Source organism: Nilaparvata lugens, chromosome 10 (assembly GCF_014356525.2).
Source record: "Nilaparvata lugens isolate BPH chromosome 10, ASM1435652v1, whole genome shotgun sequence".
NCBI classification, from domain to species: domain Eukaryota; kingdom Metazoa; phylum Arthropoda; class Insecta; order Hemiptera; family Delphacidae; genus Nilaparvata; species Nilaparvata lugens.
Genome location: NC_052513.1, coordinates 20,500,171 through 20,523,185, shown reverse-complemented (window position 1 = coordinate 20,523,185; position 23,015 = coordinate 20,500,171). Strand labels below are relative to the sequence as shown.

The window sequence follows — 23,015 nt, the reverse complement described above, 5'->3', positions numbered from 1 at the left end:
ATTTCATTAAGAACTTGTTCTTCTAACTCAACAGTCATATAGATCGGGGTCTGCCTGCATAAATGTGCTCTTTGGATATCAAAGAATCTGTTTCAGACAGATGTTGATGAATAGTGGCAAAAAACCTTGAACTTGGACATAGGCCTATTCGGTTAGGAAAGTTCTCTTGATACAAACGTCTTGCTTCAGTTCTATTACAGTAGTGTCCACTCCATACATAAATGCATGTCAGCTAATTCGGAGTATGAATAATGTCTAAGATTACCTGCCATTTTTTAAAAAGTTAACACTCAACACGAAAGCAAAGTGGAATGGTTACAAATAACTGGTTAATAGATTAAACAAAAAACACAGCGCGGTTACAGTAGGCCTAACTTACAGCTTTTTTTTTTGTTCAACAGTGAGCTAAAGTATTTCTGAAAATAATTTTCAGCTGATAATTTCATTTGAATATTTTCTTATTTAAAACATAATAAATCAGCTGTTATCAAAATCCATGTTTTATTTGCAATCAGCTACAACCTATGAGTTATTAGTTCTCTCCTCATAAAACAGCAAATTTGTATGGTGTAATGTACTACATAAGAATACATTTTATTCAACTTTTATTTGAATTTAGTTTACACAGCTTACATAATTCTTCTCAGAATTAAATTCTCTACAATTTTTATTGCGAAAAAATATTTGTTTACTAGTCATTAAAGAAAGTTATTGGGCATCAAACGTAGAAGTCTGTGTTTTTCTACTTAAATTTTTTGCATATTTCAACTTTTTTCTCAAAAACTACTCACACTACAGCTTCCAGACTAGTTTTATTCAATTTTCCAGATATTTTTCCATATGAATCCAGCATAAGTTTTTCAAAAACTAGTCCCCAAACAATTCAGCATCGGTGTATTTCACCAGAGGAACTGAATTCCTGGCGAAATTTTTCACCCTGTATAGCTCGCTAATGAAGCGTTTATGGATATATGTTTATATGAACTTTTTTTCTTATTTTTACCTCTACTATCACGTATTAAAATATTTTACCATAATTATGAATCACCCTGTATATTCCATTTCATATTCATATTGATTATTCTTTCGGGTTGAAGGTTATATATATATATACGTATTAGATATATTGGAATAGTTATCTTGGAGTTTGGTAGAAATATATTACATTTGCATAGAACTCAATTTATTTATTTATTTAAGTTATCTCCTATCTAATTCTAATAGGTTACCAACCCATCCCTATCTTATATGATAAACCTTCAATCATAATCATATACCTGCATGATTAAAAACAGCAGACATTCAATTTACTAGAACAAATAATGGAGTGCCTTCAAGTTCAGATGTAGGCAACACGCCTAACTTCTTCCTACATTCGCTACCTTGTCTCTATGACACTGACCTTGCTTCTGTGAAACACCTTGTTCCAGTGGGAACTTGCTTCTGTGAGACTGCCATTTATAGCGCTACTACTTTGGACGGAGACCTTGTCTCTATGAAACTGCTTGTCTCTGTGGGAACTTGTTCCTGTGAGACTGCCATTTATAGAAATACTTGCTCCTGTGAAACTTGTCTCTGTGACACTAATATCGTTCAAAAACACTACTTGTCTCTGTGAGAACTTGTCTCTGTGAAACATCCCCAGGAGAGCGAGAAAGAGATATCACTATCCGCTTTGTTGAATGATAGACAAGGATATCAATACCATTGCTAATCAAACACTGCCATTATAACGTGGACTTCACTATAGTCTCTCATACTGTGCCGTTCTTACACTCTCACCCCAAACAAAACAGTAATACAATACAATAATCGACAGTAATCGTTTTGAGTTAACAAAAAATCTTATTGAAATTTAGGACATAAACAACCTATATCATGGGATATCTTCTTATGCTATCTTTTTTCTTTGATACTGTAGTGTGGAGCCAATCCACACGAAGTTTTTTTTGGTCGACGAGTCGGCAGAACAGGAAGCTCTCCGATTGGCATGTTGGGTTGGCGTTCGAGATTCAGCTGATAATCAGCCAATCTTAGAGCCTCCTGCCCTGCCGTCTTTTCTGAAAAACGATTTGTGTGGCTCGGCCCTAAGAGGAGATGACAGCTCTGAAGATTGCTATTGGCTTCCAGATTCCGAATAGTTTAATTCAAGCGTCAAAATCAATCAAATCGTTTATTGCACAAAAAATACATGTTAGGTACTATAAATAATCTTTTTAAATAACGTCAAAAGATCCTCAACTTACTGCAATCTATACAAGGCAGTAGCTAAACTGAGTATTTTTGCTACCTGAAGTCAAATTCATGATTTGAAATAAAATAATTATCATCCAGCACAGTACGGTACCCTTTTATATTTTATTACGAGTTTCAACTTAATAGAACCATTTTCAAATGAAATGGCTCTCATTTGAAAATGGCTCAAGAGATGAAGCATATTATGCACTAATCTATAGTATAATAAAGGAAAGAACTGGCTTTTACACGTACGGGGTAGGAAAATTATGTTTGACGCATCATCACGTCTGAACTACTGGATTAAGTAACTAGAAATTTTTCATAAAGATTCTTAGGCTCAACTCACACTTACGCGACTCAAATACAAACTATTAGCAACTTATTCCTATGAATCACTCATGCATCAATAATATTATTTATTTTTTCATCACTCAGTTTTGTGGAAAAATTTATACTATCGACAAATAATGCACGGAGTTGATGTATTTATAACGACGTGCAGTCCTAAATAAAGCAATTTTGTTCACTTACTGACTGGAGTACTCTTAAACCTCAACCGTCCATTTTCAAAAGTATCGATCGGAAATGTTTTCTTGGTTAGGAAGAACATGTGAGTTGAGAAATAATGTTTATTCATTTTTTATGAACGAATTATACAATTACTGATCTTGAAACTGCCGATTGAAAGCAGTATGGCCTTCTGGGGGATGTGGAATCCTGTACTAAGCATTGCTTTCAAGTAGGCCTCGTAGCGATTCTCTCCAAAGCAAGCCACCTCTCCTGTTGAAGCCATTTCAACGCCCAACATCACATCGGCACCTAACAAAAACAAATAAATCATTGAATAAAAACATATCATTGATAAATGAAGCGCAAAAAGTTGGTGAAAAGTTGTTTTCAAGTGTACTTGTCGGCGTGGAGAACTATTATTAACATCAACTGTTCTCCGACAACCTGCACAGCTGCGGTCACCCGTTTGGTGAAACGTTATGTTAGTGGCTCGCCTTAGGCTCAACTCACACTTACGCGACTCAGGTCGATAAGAGACTCGACTCTAGTCAAGAGCATGTGTTTCCAAATGGTGACACTCAGACCAGTCGAGTCTCTTCTCGACCTGAGTCGCATAGGTGTGAGTTGAGCCTTAATTAATCGAGAACGGTTAAAGGCCTATTTTCAATTCTTCAAGATTTCATTACGTCAAGTTTTAAAATATACCCTTGCTGAGCATGGGTTACCTGATAGAACTGGATGGTATTCTACCAAATTGTATTATTCTACGTTATCAAAAATTGTATCTATTGAACACCATTCAATTATTCATTCAAAGACAATATAATTTTTTGACACTCGATAATAGCACGACAAACTAGTCGTGTCAAATAGAGAAAAAAATGTACTAGTTATTTCTTTCCCATTTTAAATAAATAACTAGTAAAACAAATAATCACACAATACAATAATCATTCACATCAAACTGTAAACTGACATTGAAAAAAGTTGAACCTTGAATGAATTTAGTTGATGTACGTTTCAAGCGAGTTCTGTTATCAGTTGAATGCTCTAATTTGTGATGATTATTATTATAATATTGTAGCTAGTGGTAGAGAATTGAATACTTTTGATAACAAGTCTGTCATGCTCCTCGTTTGTTACTCTTATCTCCTTCTCTTTCTTATTTCAATCTTCTTCTCATGATATTCTTATCTTCAAGTGCGAATTTGAATGAAGGTAAAGTTGCTTCAGGTCTAGGAAATTGATCAAAGTTTGGATTGGAATTTTTTGTTGTGAAAAATTGAAACTACGCTAACCGAGCTGTTTGTAACTAAATCACTGCTAATTACATTTTTTAAATATTACTTAGAATAGTTTGTTCCACTAAGAATTGCTGTTTATTTCTTTCAAATACAGGGAGTAGATTTCTGTACATTATGAGACTCTGTCTTATCTTCTATTGATTTCTATTGTTCTATTCTTCTATTGTCTCTTTAAACTCTATTTTATCTTTTGGAAACTATCCAATTATTCATAATAGATAGAACGATTTGAGATTGTCATAATAACTTAGTTAAAAATTGAGGAACTGGGTCAACATTTCTGTGACAATTTTAAGTAGTTTTGATTGAGAAACTTTGATGTATTTGTTTTGCTAATTTAATTATTTCTGTCATTAATTAGTTGATTTATTCATTGTTTCTCTCATTAATTTCATTCATTCATTTTTCTACCTTATGCCCAACAATTTTTTTTCACAACTGGTCCTATCGGTTTCTTTTTCCATCCTTTCCCTAATTATTCTTCCCCCATCCCTTCCTCTCATATCTACCGTCTACTTACTTTTCCTGATACCTTTTTCACGTTCTCATGGGTTGAAGGTTCTCCTAGTACATGGATATTTTTAGCTTAAAAATTTCTAGTTTCATTCAAGATTTAGACTTTTTGAATAATAATGATTAAGTTACTGTTTTAGATTTTTCGATTCTAGACTCTAATAGTATCTATTTGATTCAAAATTTGCTCGTTTATCTGAGTATTGAAGAGCGTAAATTGTATTTTGAAAAGTAAGAGCACAGAGGAAAGAAACACTACCAGAGATCTGACGGGTCGAGATAGTTCTAGACAAGTATCAGAGATAGCGCCAGCATCGGAACCTTAGTTCTAGACGGTGCAATCAGTAGCGCTAGTGAGGGAAACTTAGTTACTGATGAAAGCGCCTGGAGCGCTATAGTGATGTCCACGTTATAACGGCAATGTTTCATTATCAATAGTATTGTTATCCTTGTCTATCATTCAACAAAGCAGATAGCTTTTTCCCGCTTTGTTCTGTTGCCAGATCGTCTTAAAACAATGTATAATTAATAGTAACAATATATTTCATCTTAATAATTAAGATTATAATAAGGTTTTCATTAAGATTGGATTATTGTTGAGATAAAATATATTTAGATAATATATTAGATTATTGTAATAAGTGTGAATGATAGATAAGAAGTAACTCAATTTGTATATTGAATCAACATCAATATTATGTTACTAGGTAACCAGGGATACTACAATAAGATGATAATAAATCTCAATAATTTAGTTAATTGATGCAATATTAACTCTTTTTTGTAGTTAAAATAAACAATTGTATTTTATCAAGCCAAAAATTATATTTCTCAATAATTTTATAATGAATATCCATAATTATTATGAAAATAATATAATTTACTATCATTAAAATATAACTTATATATATTTATATAGGGTATATATATTATTAAGCAAGAAATTATATTTTTCAGTTATTTCATAATGAATTTCCATAATTCTTATTAAAATTCATCAAATAATTTTTGAAAATTATAATTTCTTGCTTAATGAAATATAATTTATTATTTTAAATGAGAATAAAGAGTTAATATTGTATCAATAAAGTGGTATCAGCTACTGCCATTGAAATCATTGACAAGACAGAGGCAACCTTGTTCTCCTATTACTGCCATTATAATGTGAACCTCACTATGGTGTCAAGAACTTAGTTACTGATGGAAGCAGCTAGAGTGCTAGCTTCAACTTATCCAAACCAAAGACTATAAATACAGGTCATGACACAATCCTGTGATGCATTGCAAAATCGCCATTTTATGGGGTTCAAGTTCACCAATTTTCAAATTCAACGGCTGTTATAATTAAGACCGCCATAAATACCCCATAAGATGGCCGCTCCATAAGGAACATGAGTGTATTTATAGACCTTGATCCAACATGGCCATCTATAGTGTAACTTGTGTATGGTCATGATCTAAGCATTAAAAACTAAAGATATTAAAGGTGAAGCACAAATAATAAGATGTAGCACAAAATTAATAATAAAAGTTTTATTCGGAATAATACAGTTTTATTCATTACTCAATTTTCAGGTCAATATTTTTTATTCAAACTGAGTTTTATACTTTTGAAATTTCAAAATTTCATCATGTGTCTGATTATCATATATAGTGATATTAAAGATATTCATAACATTAATTTGATAGGCTTTTCAAGTGATTGAATAATTATACAATAGTAATAAATTGTTGTTTTATTGCTACTAACTGTTCAAATAAATTTATAATAATTATTATCTTATCTTGAATATTATCTTATATAAAAAATAGATTTTAAATTTTAAATGAAAAGAGATTATCAATAATTTTTTTTTCATTAACAATTTTCAATAATCCATGGATCTAGTCATGAATATAATTGTCCACAAATAAATTGATCATTTCTTACTTTTGCATGGATATCAATTTTTCTGTTATATTGTAATGTAGATTTAGAAACACATATCAAAAAGTATCAAATTGTAATTTTTTCTAGAGCTTGGAGCTTTTGGAATGTGATGAATGCAAATTTTTTATGTACAGTAGGCCTATGGAGCAGCTGATAAAATCTCATCAAGATGAAACTCCACTTTTCCATATTGGTCTGGTCAATACAGACATGAAAAAAGGGGATGTGCTTCCAATGTAAATATTTTGTAGTTTTAATTTCTATTATCTTATTAAGAATAATTTTTTAAGTTAATAACCAAATTTTATTCAAATCTGAGCATCTTTTGAAATACTTCAATTGGAACTTCAAAATATAGTCAAGGATGTGCAGAATTTTCTCTTTTTCTCACTCTAGTCGACAATACTTCCGATTCCAATATCATTAGAAAGTTACAATTGATTGAAGAAATTACGATTTTATTATTTTCATTATTTTCCTACTTTACTGTTAGTTTAGAGCTTTTTAGAGCTGGTCCGATGCATCATAGAAACATTGGTGACGCCAATGTTAAGTTGAAACGAGGAGAAGCTGGACTAGATGAGTGAATGGTTGTGGATGGGCCCGGATCACTGTCACAGCCACAATAGACTTGCGGAAAGGCACCTGAAAAATTAACAACATTGTCGTAATTGTGATATTACGGTAATTTCATTCAATCATTGAGAGAGTGTATAAGATCGAAAGAGCGAGTAGAATACTGTCAGTCAAGATGAGGGAGTTATTCTTTACTGAATTATTCAATTACTTTCAGCAATAATTGTAAGCACATTACAATTATCATTATAGTCATACAACCAGGGAGTAAATTAATTACTCCATAACCATTAATTAATTGTTGCAATTCAACTAAAATCTTTATCCTGTCAATAATATTATTATTATTGGATTTTCCCCGACTTCCTTTCCGATCGGCGATTGTTCAATCAAGCCGTGAATGTGTGTATATTAATAATTTATGAATGGAGTAGTTATATCAACTGAGGCCATTTTCAAGACTGTGTAAAACAAGATTCGGCAAAGTATTCTTGATATGTTACTTTTAGGATACTTTTGTTTTGAACGAATTTCAAAAAGTAATCTCTGTTAATGCATCCTATAAAAGGAGCTTAGTTTTGTACCTTGTACCTCAATCAGTCATCTTCTATCTTTTTTTTTGCAATTGAGAGTTTATGACCTTAAAAAATAAACAAAATTTATTTTAAGAATAAAGAACGTTTGTATCTGAAAAAGCGTTGATAATCGTTGATAAAAATGACCGCATGGTTGCTAATTTTCCTTTACTGCCTCCTTCTATATAGTACTTTGAGTAGCTGTGATTCAAGTTGCTTCGGTATATTTGTTACAAGATTAATTATTAGTAATAATGAATTCCATCTCAAATATATTTTATTCGCCTAGAGACAGTTCTTTGTCATGAAGAAAAACCTAATATGAATGTATGAATGAATATTATACCACCATTTTGTTGTTATATCTATTGAAATTATTTTGTTGGATGAAGCTTATTATTTGTTTTTATCACATAGTAGATAACATTTTTTAGCAAGATTCTTATCAATAAATTCGATAAAAAATATTTTGAGTAAGAGAGAAAATGGTCAAATTTGCAAACTAAAATACCTATTTGCAAACTACCTATTCTGTATTAAATGAATTCTTAACACTAGAACTTTGATGTTGCCTATCTTTTACAAATTGATGCCACCCAATTCAGTATATAGCATTCAACTGTCATTTTATCTTATTTCATGCAACAGGGATAAGTAAATCTTTCAAGTACAATACCGCATTTCAACATGTTTGTGCCAACGATGCTTTTATTAAAAATCTATAAGGAAAACGTCTGAAAAAATAAGAAACTTGTGAAATGTATGTTATCTCCTTATCCAAAAGTTGAAAATTTTCTTTCAACTTTGAAAAATGAAGTACTATTCATGAATATTGTACAATATCTAGGCTATATTCTACATTGAATTGATTAATAAATAATGAATAAAAATGAAACTCACCTGAGTTGTTCACCCAGATCTTTGCTGTGTCAGTATCCCGGGGAAAGGAGAACATTTTCAATCCTTTAACTTTTGCACGACTGTTGGAACATTTCCTAAATGCGCATCTATTTCCCGACATGATTTTCTATTTTATTTTAATTAAACTAGTTACTATAATAATTATTCAAAGTAGGTATGTTCAAATTCTGGGAAGCCTACATAATTAAAGTTAATAAATCTTTGAAAATCAATGACTAAGCTATAATAACTAGAATAACTTTCAATTGAATTTAAAATATAATTATTTGATTTAAATTTAAAAATTTTCATAATCTTATTCAGAATTCAAGTATTTTCATAACAAAATTCTCATTAAAAATAACTACAGTACTTTTAAAATATTTATAATAAATATTTTTATTTATAAATTATTCAGTATTTAAAAATAACTACTCAACAACTTTTAGAGAGCGCCGGAAAATTCAACCCCTAAAGCCGAGAAGGGAGACTGAAGGATGCCGGGAGCAGAGGCCTGCTGTTGCTGCTGAACTACGAATGCGCGCTAATATAGTGATTGAACACCGCACCAGTGGACAGAATCGAGTTGGAAAATTAAAAACATGCCACTTGTGACTTGGCAACAGGGCAGATTGGCAACAGTGCACGTCTTGGCAAGCATCCAAGCATGCGATGATTGTACGCGAAAGACCACTAACGCGCCTGAGTATGTGTTAGTGCTAAGGTGGTGGGAGTGTGCCAACTGCCTGCGCCTGTATCATAATATTATGTGATCAAAATCTGAACACAAGCGCGCTCTATCGAGAATCTTGAGAACTAGCCGTCATAATTCTGTTTATGCTTATTCCGTGGTAAGAGTGACATAACCAACTTTTCGATTTGTACAGTATATAGTATAAATTTGGAAATGGGACAGTTTTGGGCATGAGCCTGTTGTGCCTTTCCTCATGTTAAGTATGTGTACACAATGTGATAAATAAATAAATAAATATCCATAATTGGAAAACCCCTTCAATCTTCCACTCTTTTTTTTTTCACCACTTTCTTTTTATTTTGTTGTTATGTGTACTGTTGTTGCTTGCATGTATTCTTTTTGTTAATCTCTGTATCAAACTTGTATGTGTGTGTAAAAATAAAAATTTAATTGAATTGAATTTGGCAACATGGTAGCAATAGCTAGTCTATGGTGAGATACACGATTTAAGTAAGTGAAAATAGGATGGCATAGTCGCCAATTCTTCTTTTTCCACCGCCGTCTATAGTAGATAGCTGTTATTGAGTCGTCATTTTACTCTTCAAGAAAATATATAATTGAGATAAAATATTTCAGTAGTTCATTATATTTCTACATACCTTGCAAACAATTCAGCTGAAGTGCTGAGTTAAAAAAAAGATAGAGCTGAATGATTTCTGTAATGAAAGGCAAGGATAGAAAATTTTACTCTCTGATTTTTAGTTGCTATTAGCTTGCCGAAGATCGGCTGGCTCCTTTCCCAAGCTCGAGCTTGCTCTTTTGAGAAAGTAGTTCCTAATGAGTAATATTATAATTAAACGAAAAACCTCAATCAAATGCTGTAAATCACCCCGAAGACTTCTGCTACTGCAAATATTGACAACAGTGTAAACAGCTAGATGAAAATTGAACAAATGCAACTTCCAATTTGTTTCCATCTGTAGTTCCTAATGGTTTTTTAAAAATAATTTCATTATTGCCGTGTATACTGTATAGTTTATTGATTTTGTTACGTATTTTATTTTGGTAATAATCATACTGAATTAATAGTAATATAATAACATAATTTACTATCTAAATCATTAATGTGCTCTACAAACATTATTTTTTATTCTTCCTCAAACCCAATAATAAACAGATTTCTTTTGTAATTTATGAGGAATAAATAAATAAAATTTCATATGATTTCTGTCATCCATAAACTCTTTTGGCTTACTAGCATTTCTGTTTTCTTTGTTACAGGCGATGCTGCGCATAAAATCGGACCCACCTCTGCGCACACACACGGACTGCCTGTCGTCGCGGCGACTGGTCACCCTTCCAGGTCTGATCGACGTGCACGTGCACGTGCGTGAGCCGGGCGCTGAGCACAAGGAGGACTACAGCACTTGTACGGCGGCTGCCCTGGCCGGTGGGGTCACCTGCATTTGTGCCATGCCCAACACGGCGCCCGCCTGCACTGATGCCAGCACGCTTGCCCTAGTTAAACAGGTAACAATGTGCATCTTGGAACAAGTGTAATGTATACTTGGGCCCGGTCGCACTAAACCCGGTTAAATTTTAACCTTGAACCAAGAACCAATCGGAGAAGGTCTTTTAGAAAACACGGCTTCTCTGATTGGTTCTCGTGAAATTAATCACGGATGAATTTAAGCGGCTTTTGTGCAACCGGCACTTTGACTTGAAATTTTTGTGATTATTTTAAGGAGTAACACATAACCTCATTTAGACTATTTTTATCAAAATTAGGGAGAGGGACAGTTTTGGGTTTATCCTGTTGATTTTCTCTCAATCATTAATTTGATGTTGTGATTTTGAAATGGAATAAATATAAAATGGGGTTGTGCATTTATAGGGTCTCCACGGGGCGGGAAAACCGGGAGTTTGTGCGGGAAATATACGGGAATATTGTCGAGATATGGGAGTTTTTTCACATTTCCGTTAACTAGCTACCTTTCAAAGGAGAGAGTTGAAATATATTGACAAATACGTGGGATGCCATTGACAAATTCGAAGGGACCTGGACCCTTCAATCACGAGGAAGAACTTCAAAACACAGGCTGAAGTCAGTGTAGCATCAGAAGACTTCATTTGAGATAATGACGAAACGTCAGCAAGTAAGTGAAACTGCTTATCGGATGTACTCCGTTGATAATTTACCATATTGACAAATATATGGGAATTTTGTCGAGGTACGGGAATTTTTTTCACATCTCTGTTAACTGGCTATAGTCCAAGCAATAGATGTAGTCCAAGCAATAGAATGCTTCGAAAAAGGTTTAGAGGGAAAAATAGTTTGGTAGACAAGTTGTACCCCGCAGCTCTGTTTAGGTACATAGTTAAGTCTACGTTATTCATTCCATCATTCATTGTTACAAGTACTATAGTGACGTCCACGTTATAATGGTAGTATTTGTTGTTGCTATCCTTGTCTATCATTCTACGAAGCAAATAGTTCTATCCTTTTCTACCTCTGCAATGTTCCTAGGTCGTTTTTCAATAATCTGTTTTTAAAATCGATATTTAGAGGAGCAAAGTTATAGTTCGAGAAGTTGGCTCATCAAGTGGTCCATTACTCTTACTTCAGATTTGCATCTCTCTTACTTACTTCAGGCGCATGAATCTTAACTTTTATTCATTATTCTTTATTCTTAAGTGCATCTTCAAAATGATAGGGAGAGAAAAAATAAGGTAACCTTGTGCTATTCCTCTCCCAAATTTAGATAAGGTTACACATAGTCCAAAATAGATTAAAATAGGTTAACTTAACCGATCAATAGCTTATTAGCAAGATCACAGAGCTAATTGCTTTCCCCACTGTATATTATATATCTGTAGAATATTTCAAAATGTAATACCTGAAATAATAGTATATTATTGTCAATTAAAATATATCAATTTATTGATTATTGTATCCCAAAATGATCCAATCTTTATGTATTTTGATCCAATTTTTATGTAATTGTAGAAAGCAGCGGCCGGAGCGAGGTGTGACTACGCCATCTATTTCGGGGCCACTTCGGACAATTATGCCAGCATTCCTGAGCTGGCTCCCAAGGCGGCCGGCCTCAAAATGTATCTCAACGAGACATTCAACACGCTCCGTCTCAAAGACCTCACCGAATGGATCAAGGTAACCTATAGTCAGGTCCACGTTAAAATGACTTATTTGATTAACATTGGGGTTGCTATCATTGTCTATCATTCGGCATAGCAAATAGCTCTATCCTTTTCTAGCTCTGCAACGTTGCTACATCGTTTTTTAACAATGTACACATATGAGTACCTAATTAATAAAGTAATTTATCTCAATTATGGAAATTCATGATTTAATCATTGAAAAATATTTTTTCTTGAGGAATAAAATATAATTGATTATTTTAAACAGTTAATTGACCGAGCGAAGTGAGGTCAAAGATCCAAGTCGACGGTTTGGCATTTCTCTTAATGTTTAAATGTTTAAATGCTTGAATGTTTAAATGTTTATATGTTGCGCATTTACAGCGAAATGCGGTAATAGATTTTCATGAAATTTGACAGATATGTTCCTTTTTTAATTGCGCGTTGACGTATATACAAGGTTTTTGGAAATTTTGCATTTCAAGGATAATATAAAAGGAAAAAGGAGCCTCCTTCATACGCCAATATTAGAGTAAAAATCAGACTATAGAATTATTCATCATAAATCAGCTGACAATTGATTACACAGATGTGTGGAGAAGCCAGTCTATTTCTGTATTTCCATAAGGTCTATAGTGGTACTTGTGGATGAGAATACTGCGTGAGCTCTACTGTTGATAGAACTTCTAGATATGCCGGTATCAGCAATCCTCTATCAAAGACAGTGACAAGGCAGATAATCGGCAACTCTATTCTCTAATCTTTTTTCCTTGACAGTATAACATGGACCTCACTATAACTGTTGATTACTCCATTCCGCCTATACCATTCACAATAGCTACTGTAAAACATGAATTGTTTTTAGGACAGTTTCATCATAGAGAAACAATAGTGTAAGTAGATATCCCATGGTATAGGGAATCTATGTCGCAACTTTTACTGTTAAGCCGATTACTGTCGATTATTGTCAATTTGTACTGTTTTGTTGGGGTGAGAGTGTATGAACAGCACAATTTGAGAGACTACCAGCATCACACAGCTGCATGGGAAAGAACTACGTGAACTATCGGCTTGGGATAACAGTAAAAGTTGCGACATAAACGCCCAATACCATGGGATATCTACTTATGCTATCGTTTCTCTATGGTTTCATTCAACAAATTTCCTTCTGCTATTTAGTTAGTTTTTCAGTCAATATTTTCAGCAGCAGATCTTCTTAGTTCTATTCATATAGCTTTCATTGGATATTTATTGATTATTTATTAAAAGTGAATTTATTTGTTCATCAACGGATAAAAGTTTAAGAAAAATGTCTCATAATAATAGAATAAATTTGAAATGAAATGAAAAAAGATTTTATTCTTCCAAAAAACAGTACAATAACAGGAAAATCTGTTTCTTATCATCGAAACATAGAAATGTACAGTAATATAATGATTTAACATAATGATAAGGTTTTTTTATATGAATGAATAAAAAAAGCCCAGAGGCCTAGCCTGTATGGGGTTTCTTTGTTTAATACACCATATTTATTCATTTTCCTATCAATTCACCCTATTTTACAATTTTTATTCACTTTTATCATAGTAATGTTTAATTTAATTTTGTTTGCAGCACTTTGACAGTTGGCCGAAGAAGTGGCCCCTATGCGTGCATGCCGAGGGCCAGACTACGGCCGCTGTGCTGCTATTGGCAACACTGCACAACCGGCCAATACACGTCTGCCACGTTGCTCGCAAGGAGGAGATACAGATTATACGTGCCGCTAAGGAAAAGGTACTCAATCACTATTCATAGTTTATTCAGTTTCAATATTAGAGATTTAATTAATTTTACATAATTATTATTTCGTTGCATTATACCGCATTGAATGAGCATAGCTCCAACGGTGTACGTCATGTCAAATGGTTTTCCCTTCATGAGGGAGTGATCCGTGGTCTTCTAGTGGATAGAGTGACAGCCTAGAGATCCCGGGTTCAAACCCTCTCATTACCAATTTTTTTTTAACCAGGTCACTCCCGTGTTATCGGATGGGCACGTTAAACTGTTAGTCCCGGCTGAAGTATGACAGTAGTAAGGCCTATTGACGGCTTAAATTATATATTCAGGCGAGATGGGACCTTCCCGTAAGGGACTCCCCACCAACAAGAATTTACTTTTACCCTTCATGAGGGGAAAAAGGTTTTGGTTCTACAAAGTGCAGCTCTCATCATAATATGAAATTAATGATTATCAATGTCAAAACCTCAACAAACATTCAACTCAATGAGAACCGGAGAAAATCTCATAGCACTCTCTCAATGAATACGGACATCCATCCAACAAGACATAATTTTAGGGGCATGCTTAAAATAATTTTTTGTTCTAAGTTGCTCTTCTTAATATATTAAAAATTAAAAACTCATCTAGTCTACTGTAGTGTTAGGCCGAACTCACACTTACGCGACTCTAGTCTCTTCTCGACGGAGCATGTGTTTTCAAAGGCTGACACAGACCAGTCGACTGTAGTCGCCGCGACCTCACGACTGTGATACTGAGTCGAGCGTCGACTCGACATGTTGATCGAGCCTCGACTTGAGTTGCGTAGTACCGTGCATTTTTAATGTAAATGAGGTTTTATGAAAGTGATGTTCTATCATTTTAGATGAGACAATAAATAAGAATTAGATAAGACAATATATTCATAATAATTATTATTTGTTACAATTTTATAAATGTGTTACATGCGCAGAAGTGACGAATTGGATCTCATATTTTTAATAATGTGAGGTCAGAAATGGAGAAGCATGGACCTGAAGTAGTGGCAATGAGCAAAGTCGTAAGGTCGAGAGACTGGAGTCGTACGATATGAGTCAAGGTAGTGTGAGTTGAGCCTCAATTGTTATTTTTTGGTGATTGTTTAGGATCTATATTTTGTCATAAATCTGTATTTTTGTTATATATTTTAGCGTTATTGTTATTTCATGTGTTGGACAGGGTTTACCGGTGACATGCGAGGTATGCCCGCATCATTTGTTTTTGACCGACGTGGAGGTGGCAGCTAGCCTGGGAGCAAGCAAGGCGCAGGTGAGGCCGGTGATCGGCACCAGAGAGGACCAGCAAGCGCTCTGGGACAACCTCGACATTATCGACTGCTTTGCCACCGATCATGGTAACCACTAATGCAAACCACATTTATTATGTTTTTTCTATCGTCCTGTACAATCATTGGAAGTATTTAATTAACATTGGTGTTGCTATCCTTGTCAGGATGTTATCCTCTACATCCAGGCTATCATCACGCGAATGAGGAGAAACAACGAACACATAAGACTGGCAGATCATAACCATCAAACAAGGCAGAGAAACACGCATTCAATAGTACCAAGGATGAACACTACATTTGGGCAAAGAAACTACATATATTTGGGACCAAAAATTTACAATTGAATACCAAGTTACATTAGGGAAGAATTCAATAGACACAGGTTCAAGAAAAGTTTATTTTCCTGGTTGGTTGATATTGGAGTGGAAAATTTAGTTAGACTGTAAATATTGAAACTATTTATTCTTCGTTCTTCTCTTTACTGTTTTCCATTTTTCTAAAAATAACCTTTCTTATTATTATCCTTAATATTTATCTACTAATTTCATAATTTTGTTTGTATTATAAATTTTTACTTATTTTATTATAAAAACCTTAATCTCATATCAGTGAATGAAGTTTGTAAATAGTAATTATAACACGCAATAAGCAACTAATTAGTTATACCCCAACTCATATATTTATAGTGGGGTGTATATTTATTCATTGAAATTATCATTTATTCATTGCTGAAACACCGCTGATTTATGTAGTTACATTACAATACTATATTATCAATATTCTAATGTTGCATTCAATCTTCATTGTAATTTTGTAAATTTGTTGCATAATTAGCTGTTGTACTGTAATTTATTGTAGATTCTTGTATAAACCAGAATGTATTGTAACTTACTTGAATAAATAAATAAATTTGAATTTGAATCCTAACATTAGTGGCTGGTCTTTAGACGAAGCCACACGAAGCGCTTTTTTAGGCGTTTTCAGACGAGTCGGCATGGCAGGAAACTCTCCGATTGGCTGGGCGATCGGGAATCAGATAATAATCAGCCAGTCGGAGAGATACCTGACTGCCGACTCATTTGAAAACCCTTCGTGTGACTTGACCCTAAGTGTCGAATTGGGTGTGTAGTAGTTAGTGTGCTCTTTTAGGTCAGCTGTTACAGAACACTGTTCACTAGAAAATATTCGACGAAACGATGGTGGCTGGCCGCCAGTTTAAAATAAATCTCTTTATTATCACTATCTCAATTATCACACTAATCTCACCAATACATATAGATACATCCACGAATAAATAAATAATTAAAATAAAATATAAATCGCTATTATCTGTTCATTAATAACGTAATGGCAGTGAATAACGAAGAATCCTATGTTTTAGTCTTGTTAAACCTGATCAAGACATTCTTTTAATATTATATTATAAAAGAAGCTAAACAAATTTGCTTAGTAATTTCCAGAATAAGTAACATTTCACTTTTAAATGAACAACAACTTATTAAATACCTTAGAAATATAGGTTCAAGTTTTATAGATTAGTGAAGGTATGAACTTTATTCAATTTAGATTAGGATTGGTTTTGTAGTTTGTCCGTCACAAATAATAATATAATTATAAAAAGGATAATATAATTATATATAATTTGATATCAAAAGGAGGAGATTAAAATTCTTTGGACATTTGATGAGACTGCCGGGGGATCGAATGACAAAGAGAATCCTACTTTTTGTGAAGAGCCAAAAGACGGGGGGAAATTGGATTAAAAATGTACAGAAGTACTTATCTGATGCAGGAATTGATGATGACATAATACTTGACAGAAACCAATTTAGAAGGAGTGTTGCAAAGTGGGAAATACGCCCCGTGGAAATTAAGAGGAGAAACGTAGTCTTTTCCCAAGAAAGAAGAGAGGCTATATCGGCTAGAATGAAATTTTTTTGGAATAATCGTAGAAATAAGGATCTAGTACGGCATCCAAAGTAAATACTTAGCGATTTCCATACAAGGGAATATGACGCATAATAATAATAATAATATAATTATTTTGACGATTGTATTGCTTCTGAACAACTCAGAAATAGTTGCAATAAAATGATCGATCTATGTGTCTAGCTATCTACCATTTACTAAATATTTTGATCTTATTTTCAGCTCCGCATACAGTAGAAGAGAAGAACAGTGAGAACGCCCCTCCCGGCTACCCGGGCCTTGAAACTATGCTGCCACTACTGCTTACTGCTGTACACGACAAGAAACTCACACTTGAAGTTAGTAGTCAACTCTCTTATCTTCTAGATTAGGATAGGCTCGATTTACCCCTTGATCAATCAATTTCAACTGGATTGGATCCATATAAGTCACGTTTCTTATAATGTGGTTCATTTTGAGTTAAAGCCACTAGCTAATCCAATCCAGTTTCACTGTACGAACGGCCCTTAGAATAGTATGATATTTTAATTTTCAATCAATTTTTTTGTAGGAAATTCAGTAACATTCAAAATATTTGAATCGCGCAAATTTTGAGAAACACCTTCTATAACCACTGTCCATTCCCGTGAATGCTATTAGCTTATCCACTTGAAACATTTGCTGGGCTATTAAAACCTCAGGCTCACATAACTTCTAAGAAACCATACCATAAACTATTATTATTCTAATCGTAACTTGTAATAAATATTATTCACTTTGGCCAAGTGCATCTTGCACAATTATACAGGACAGCAATTGAATGATCCCGAATCAAACCCGTCCATCATGTAGTTTAAAGATAATATTGACAAAAACTGATACAATTCTATTTTTGTTTGTTAGACGTTTTACTAACGCTTTACATAAAAGATGCACACCTAAGCCTAAGAACTGATGTTAGATTACAATGACACATTATTACCTGCTACAAATATATATCTATTAAAGGCTTATGGCCAATGCTGACTACCTCGCTCATTTTCGTCCAATATATTTGTCTCGATGGAGGTTATGACTGTGTTCAGCCTGTACGTCATGCAACTCCTGGTCAGGGTCAGGGACGAATTGGATGTTCTTGAATGTAGGTCTGAGATACACGCATTCAATAGTACCAAGGATGAACACTACATTTGGGCAAAGAAACTACTATATTTGGGACCAAAATTACAATTGAATACCAAGTTACATTAGGGAAGAATTCAATAGACACAGGTTCAAGAAAGTTTATTTTCCTGGTTGGTTGATATTGGAGTGGAAAATTGTGAAAATTTAGTTAGACTGTAAATATTGAAACTATTTATTCTTCGTTCTTCTCTTTACGTTTTTCATTTTTCTAAAAATAACCTTTCTTATTATTATCCTTAATAGAACATAATATTTATCTACTAATTCATAATTTTGTTTGTATTATAAATTTTTACTTATTTTATTATAAAAACCTTATCTCATATCAGTGAATGAAGTTTGTAAATAGTAATATAACACGCAATAAGCAACTAATTAGTTATACCCCAACTCATATAATTTATAGTGGGGTGTATATTTATTCATTGAAATTATCATTTATTCATTGCTGAAACACCGCTGATTTATGTAGTTACATTACATACTATATTATCAATATTCTAATGTTGCATTCAATCTTCATTGTAATTTTGTAAATTGTTGCATAATTAGCTGTTGTACTGTAATTTATTGTAGATTCTTGTATAAACCAGAATGTATTGTAACTTACTTGAATAAATAAATAAATTTGAATTTGAATCCTACATTAGTGCTGGTCTTTAGACGAAGCCACACGAAGCGCTTTTTAGGCGTTTTCAGACGAGTCGGCATGGCAGGAAACTCTCCGATTGGCTGGGCGATCGGGAATCAGATAATAATCAGCCAGTCGGAGAGATACCTGACTGCCGACTCATTTGAAACCTTCGTGTGACTTGACCCTAAGTGTCGAATTGGGTGTGTAGTAGTTAGTGTGCTCTTTTAGGTCAGCTGTTACAGAACACTGTCACTAGAAAATATTCGACGAAACGATGGTGGCTGGCCGCCAGTTTAAAATAAATCTCTTTATTATCACTATCTCAATTATCACACTAATCTCACCAATACATATAGATACATCCACGAATAAATAAATAAATAATTAAAATAAAATATAAATCGCTATTATCTGTTCATTAATAACGTAATGGCAGTGAATAACGAAGAATCCTATGTTTTAGTCTTGTTAAACCTGATCAAGACATTCTTTTAATATTATATTATAAAAGAAGCTAAACAAATTTGCTTAGTAATTTCCAGAATAAGTAACATTTCACTTTTAAATGAACAACAACTTATTAAATACCTTAGAAATATAGGTTCAAGTTTTATAGATTAGTGAAGGTATGAACTTTATCAATTTAGATTAGGATTGGTTTGTAGTTTGTCCGTCACAAATAATAATATAATTATAAAAAGGATAATATAATTATATATAATTGATATCAAAAGGAGGAGATTAAAATTCTTGGACATTTGATGAGACTGCCGGGGGATCGAATGACAAAGAGAATCCTACTTTTTGTGAAGAGCCAAAAGACGGGGGGAAATTGGATTAAAAATGTACAGAAGTACTTATCTGATGCAGGAATTGATGATGACATAATACTTGACAGAAACCAATTTAGAAGGAGTGTTGCAAAGTGGGAAATACGCCCCGTGGAAATTAAGAGGAGAACGTAGTCTTTTCCCAAGAAAGAAGAGAGGCTATATCGGCTAGAATGAAATTTTTTTGGAATAATCGTAGAAATAAGGATCTAGTACGGCATCCAAAGTAAATACTTAGCGATTTCCATACAAGGGAATATGACGCATAATAATAATAATATAATTATTTTGACGATTGTATTGCTTCTGAACAACTCAGAAATAGTTGCAATAAAAGATCGATCTATGTCCTAGCTATCTACCATTTACTAAATTTTTGATCTTATTTTCAGCTCCGCATACAGTAGAAGAGAAGAACAGTGAGAACGCCCCTCCCGGCTACCGGGCCTTGAAAACTATGCTGCCACTACTGCTTACTGCTGTACACGACAAGAAACTCACACTTGAAGTTAGTAGTCAACTCTCTTATCTTCTAGATTAGGATAGGCTCGATTTACCCCTTGATCAATCAATTTCAACTGGATTGGATCCATATTAAGTCACGTTTCTTATAATGTGTTTCATTTTGAGTTAAAGCCACTAGCTAATCCAATCCAGTTTCACTGTACGAACGGCCCTTAGAATAGTATGATATTTTAATTTTCAATCAATTTTTTTGTAGGAAATTCAGTAACATTCAAAATATTTGAATCGCGCAAATTTTGAGAAACACCTTCTATAACCACTGTCCATTCCCGTGAATGCTATTAGCTTATCCACTTGAAACATTTGCTGGGCTATTAAAACCTCAGGCTCACATAACTTCTAAGAAACCATACCATAAACTATTATTATTCTAATCGTAACTTGTAATAAATATTATTCACTTTGGCCAAGTGCATCTTGCACAATTATACAGGACAGCAATTGAATGATCCGAATCAAACCCGTCCATCATGTAGTTTAAAGATAATATTGACAAAAAACTGATACAATTCTATTTTGGTTGTTAGACGTTTTACTAACGCTTTACATAAAAGATGCACACCTAAGCCTAAGAACTGATGTTAGATTACAATGACACATTATTACCTGCTACAAATATATATCTATTAAGCTTATGGCCAATGCTGACTACCTCGCTCATTGTCGTCTATATTTGACTCGATGTAGATTATGACTGTGTTCAGCTGTACGTCATGCAACTCCTGGTCAGGGTCAGGGACGAATTGGATGTTCTTGAATGTAGGTCTGAGATACACAGGCATTTCACCAGACAAGCATATTGTCATCTGAATGCTCCTTTTAACAGGCTAAAAAAAACTTCAAGGCCATTATAGAATATTGTCAATCAAGGCATTCAATAAGCTGCTGTTAGTGTGAGAAATATTATCAAGTCCGTTTTAAAACACAAGTAAAAAAGCTTAAACTTAACAGAGAACCCATTATATAATGAAGAACAAATTTTCAATTTGCAACTATTTTCTCTTTATTCTATTTTATATTTAATTTTCTAGTTTTTTGAAATTTAATTCAAACGTGACTATGACAATGACTGCGACTACGCCCCGTTTCGGGAAGCCAAATTTCTGACTCCAGCTGTTTAAAGTCTAGGACTTAGCCAAATCCCGAGCTCGGAAACCGGCCCCTAATGTACATTGAAATTTATTTATTGGTGAATTAACATATTTTATTCTATTCTAAACATACTTATACTAGGTTATTTTACACTTTTGTTTTCTGTGTCAGGACCTAGTAAACAAGTTGCACCACAACCCTCGACGCATATTCAACTTGCCCGAGCAGCCGAACACCTACATTGAAGTGGACCTGGACACAGAGTGGCGCATTCCACAACGCATGCCTCACTCCAAGTGCGCGTGGACTCCGTTTGCCGGCACCCGAGTTAGAGGCATGTTGCATCGTGTGGTGTTGCGCGGAGAGGTGGCCTACATCGAAGGAAAGGTAACAAAAATGAGAATTTTTCTCTTTTTTCTTTAGGGCTACTTTTAATAAATAGAAATATAAATCTGAGTACCTTTTTAAATTATTTTGTCACGACATGTTTCGGATTCTAGATTAAAAATGACATTAGTAACCGAGTCCCTGACGCAAGTTCCACCTCGCCTCAATATATTTGACGCATTCATGTACATTTTATGATGTATGTCTGAATAAAGAAGATGATTGATTGATATATCATTTAAGCCGTCAAAGGGTTATTTTTCATCCGGGATCGATAGTTTAAAGTGCCCATCCGATAACACGGGAGTGATCTGGTCAATATGTTTTGGTAATGAGCGGGTTTAAACCCGGGATCTCTAGGCTGCTTCGCAAGCACTCTATCCACTATAGTGAGGTCCATGTTATAATGGCAGTGTTTGATTAGCAATGGTATTTCTATCCTTGTCTATCATTCAACAAAGCAGATAGCGCCATCTCTTTCTCGCTTTGCTCTGTTGCCAGACCGTCTTTTAAAAATGTCGAATCAATAATTAATTAACAGAATATTTCATCCTAATCATTAGAATATTCATTATGAAATTATTGAAAATATAATTGATTATTTTAAACGAGAATGAACAGTTAATATAACATCAATAAACCTGTATAAGCTCCCGTCTATAGAAGGCATTGACAAGACAGAGGATCGGCAACGTTTTTCTCCTATCTTTCTCCACGTGGACCTATATTACGTGGACCTCACTATATAGAGAAGTCTGTGATAAATGACATGTTGTTTGTATTTTTGATGTATTGCTACAGTATAATATGTGTTAATTACTCTGATGTGTTTTTTTGATTTTGCAGGTGCTAGTACCTCCCGGCTTTGGCGAGGACAAGGGAGCAGAAGAAAGGGGTAGAACAGAGCTTGCTTGGGGTGCCAGGGGGACCCAGACCTATAGCAGACCTCCCTCGAGCTGTGATGGACTCT

The 23,015-nt window shown here is 33.9% G+C and overlaps 1 protein-coding gene and 1 long non-coding RNA gene across 2 annotated transcripts in view; one reads left to right on the top strand and one right to left on the bottom strand.

The window, feature by feature from the left end:
• Positions 1 to 2,849: 2,849 nt before the first annotated feature.
• LOC120353307 lies at positions 2,850 to 3,748 on the bottom strand. Its single transcript, XR_005572288.1, has 2 exons — positions 3,474 to 3,748; positions 2,850 to 3,057 (listed from the first exon to the last, which is right to left on the bottom strand). It is a non-coding gene; the product is annotated as an uncharacterized LOC120353307 (long non-coding RNA).
• Positions 3,749 to 3,859: 111 nt separating this feature from the next.
• The window catches only part of LOC111063287 (CAD protein-like), a 23,418-nt gene continuing 4,262 nt past the window's right edge, over positions 3,860 to 23,015 (top strand). The window contains exons 1-8 of the mRNA XM_039436651.1: positions 3,860 to 3,966; positions 10,522 to 10,770; positions 12,248 to 12,412; positions 14,014 to 14,175; positions 15,376 to 15,550; positions 17,636 to 17,751; positions 21,830 to 22,045; positions 22,892 to 22,940. Coding sequence (XP_039292585.1) covers positions 3,961 to 3,966; positions 10,522 to 10,770; positions 12,248 to 12,412; positions 14,014 to 14,175; positions 15,376 to 15,550; positions 17,636 to 17,751; positions 21,830 to 22,045; positions 22,892 to 22,940 — 1,138 coding nt within the window. The 5' untranslated portion in view covers positions 3,860 to 3,960. The remainder of the gene's footprint in view (positions 3,967 to 10,521; positions 10,771 to 12,247; positions 12,413 to 14,013; positions 14,176 to 15,375; positions 15,551 to 17,635; positions 17,752 to 21,829; positions 22,046 to 22,891; positions 22,941 to 23,015) is intronic.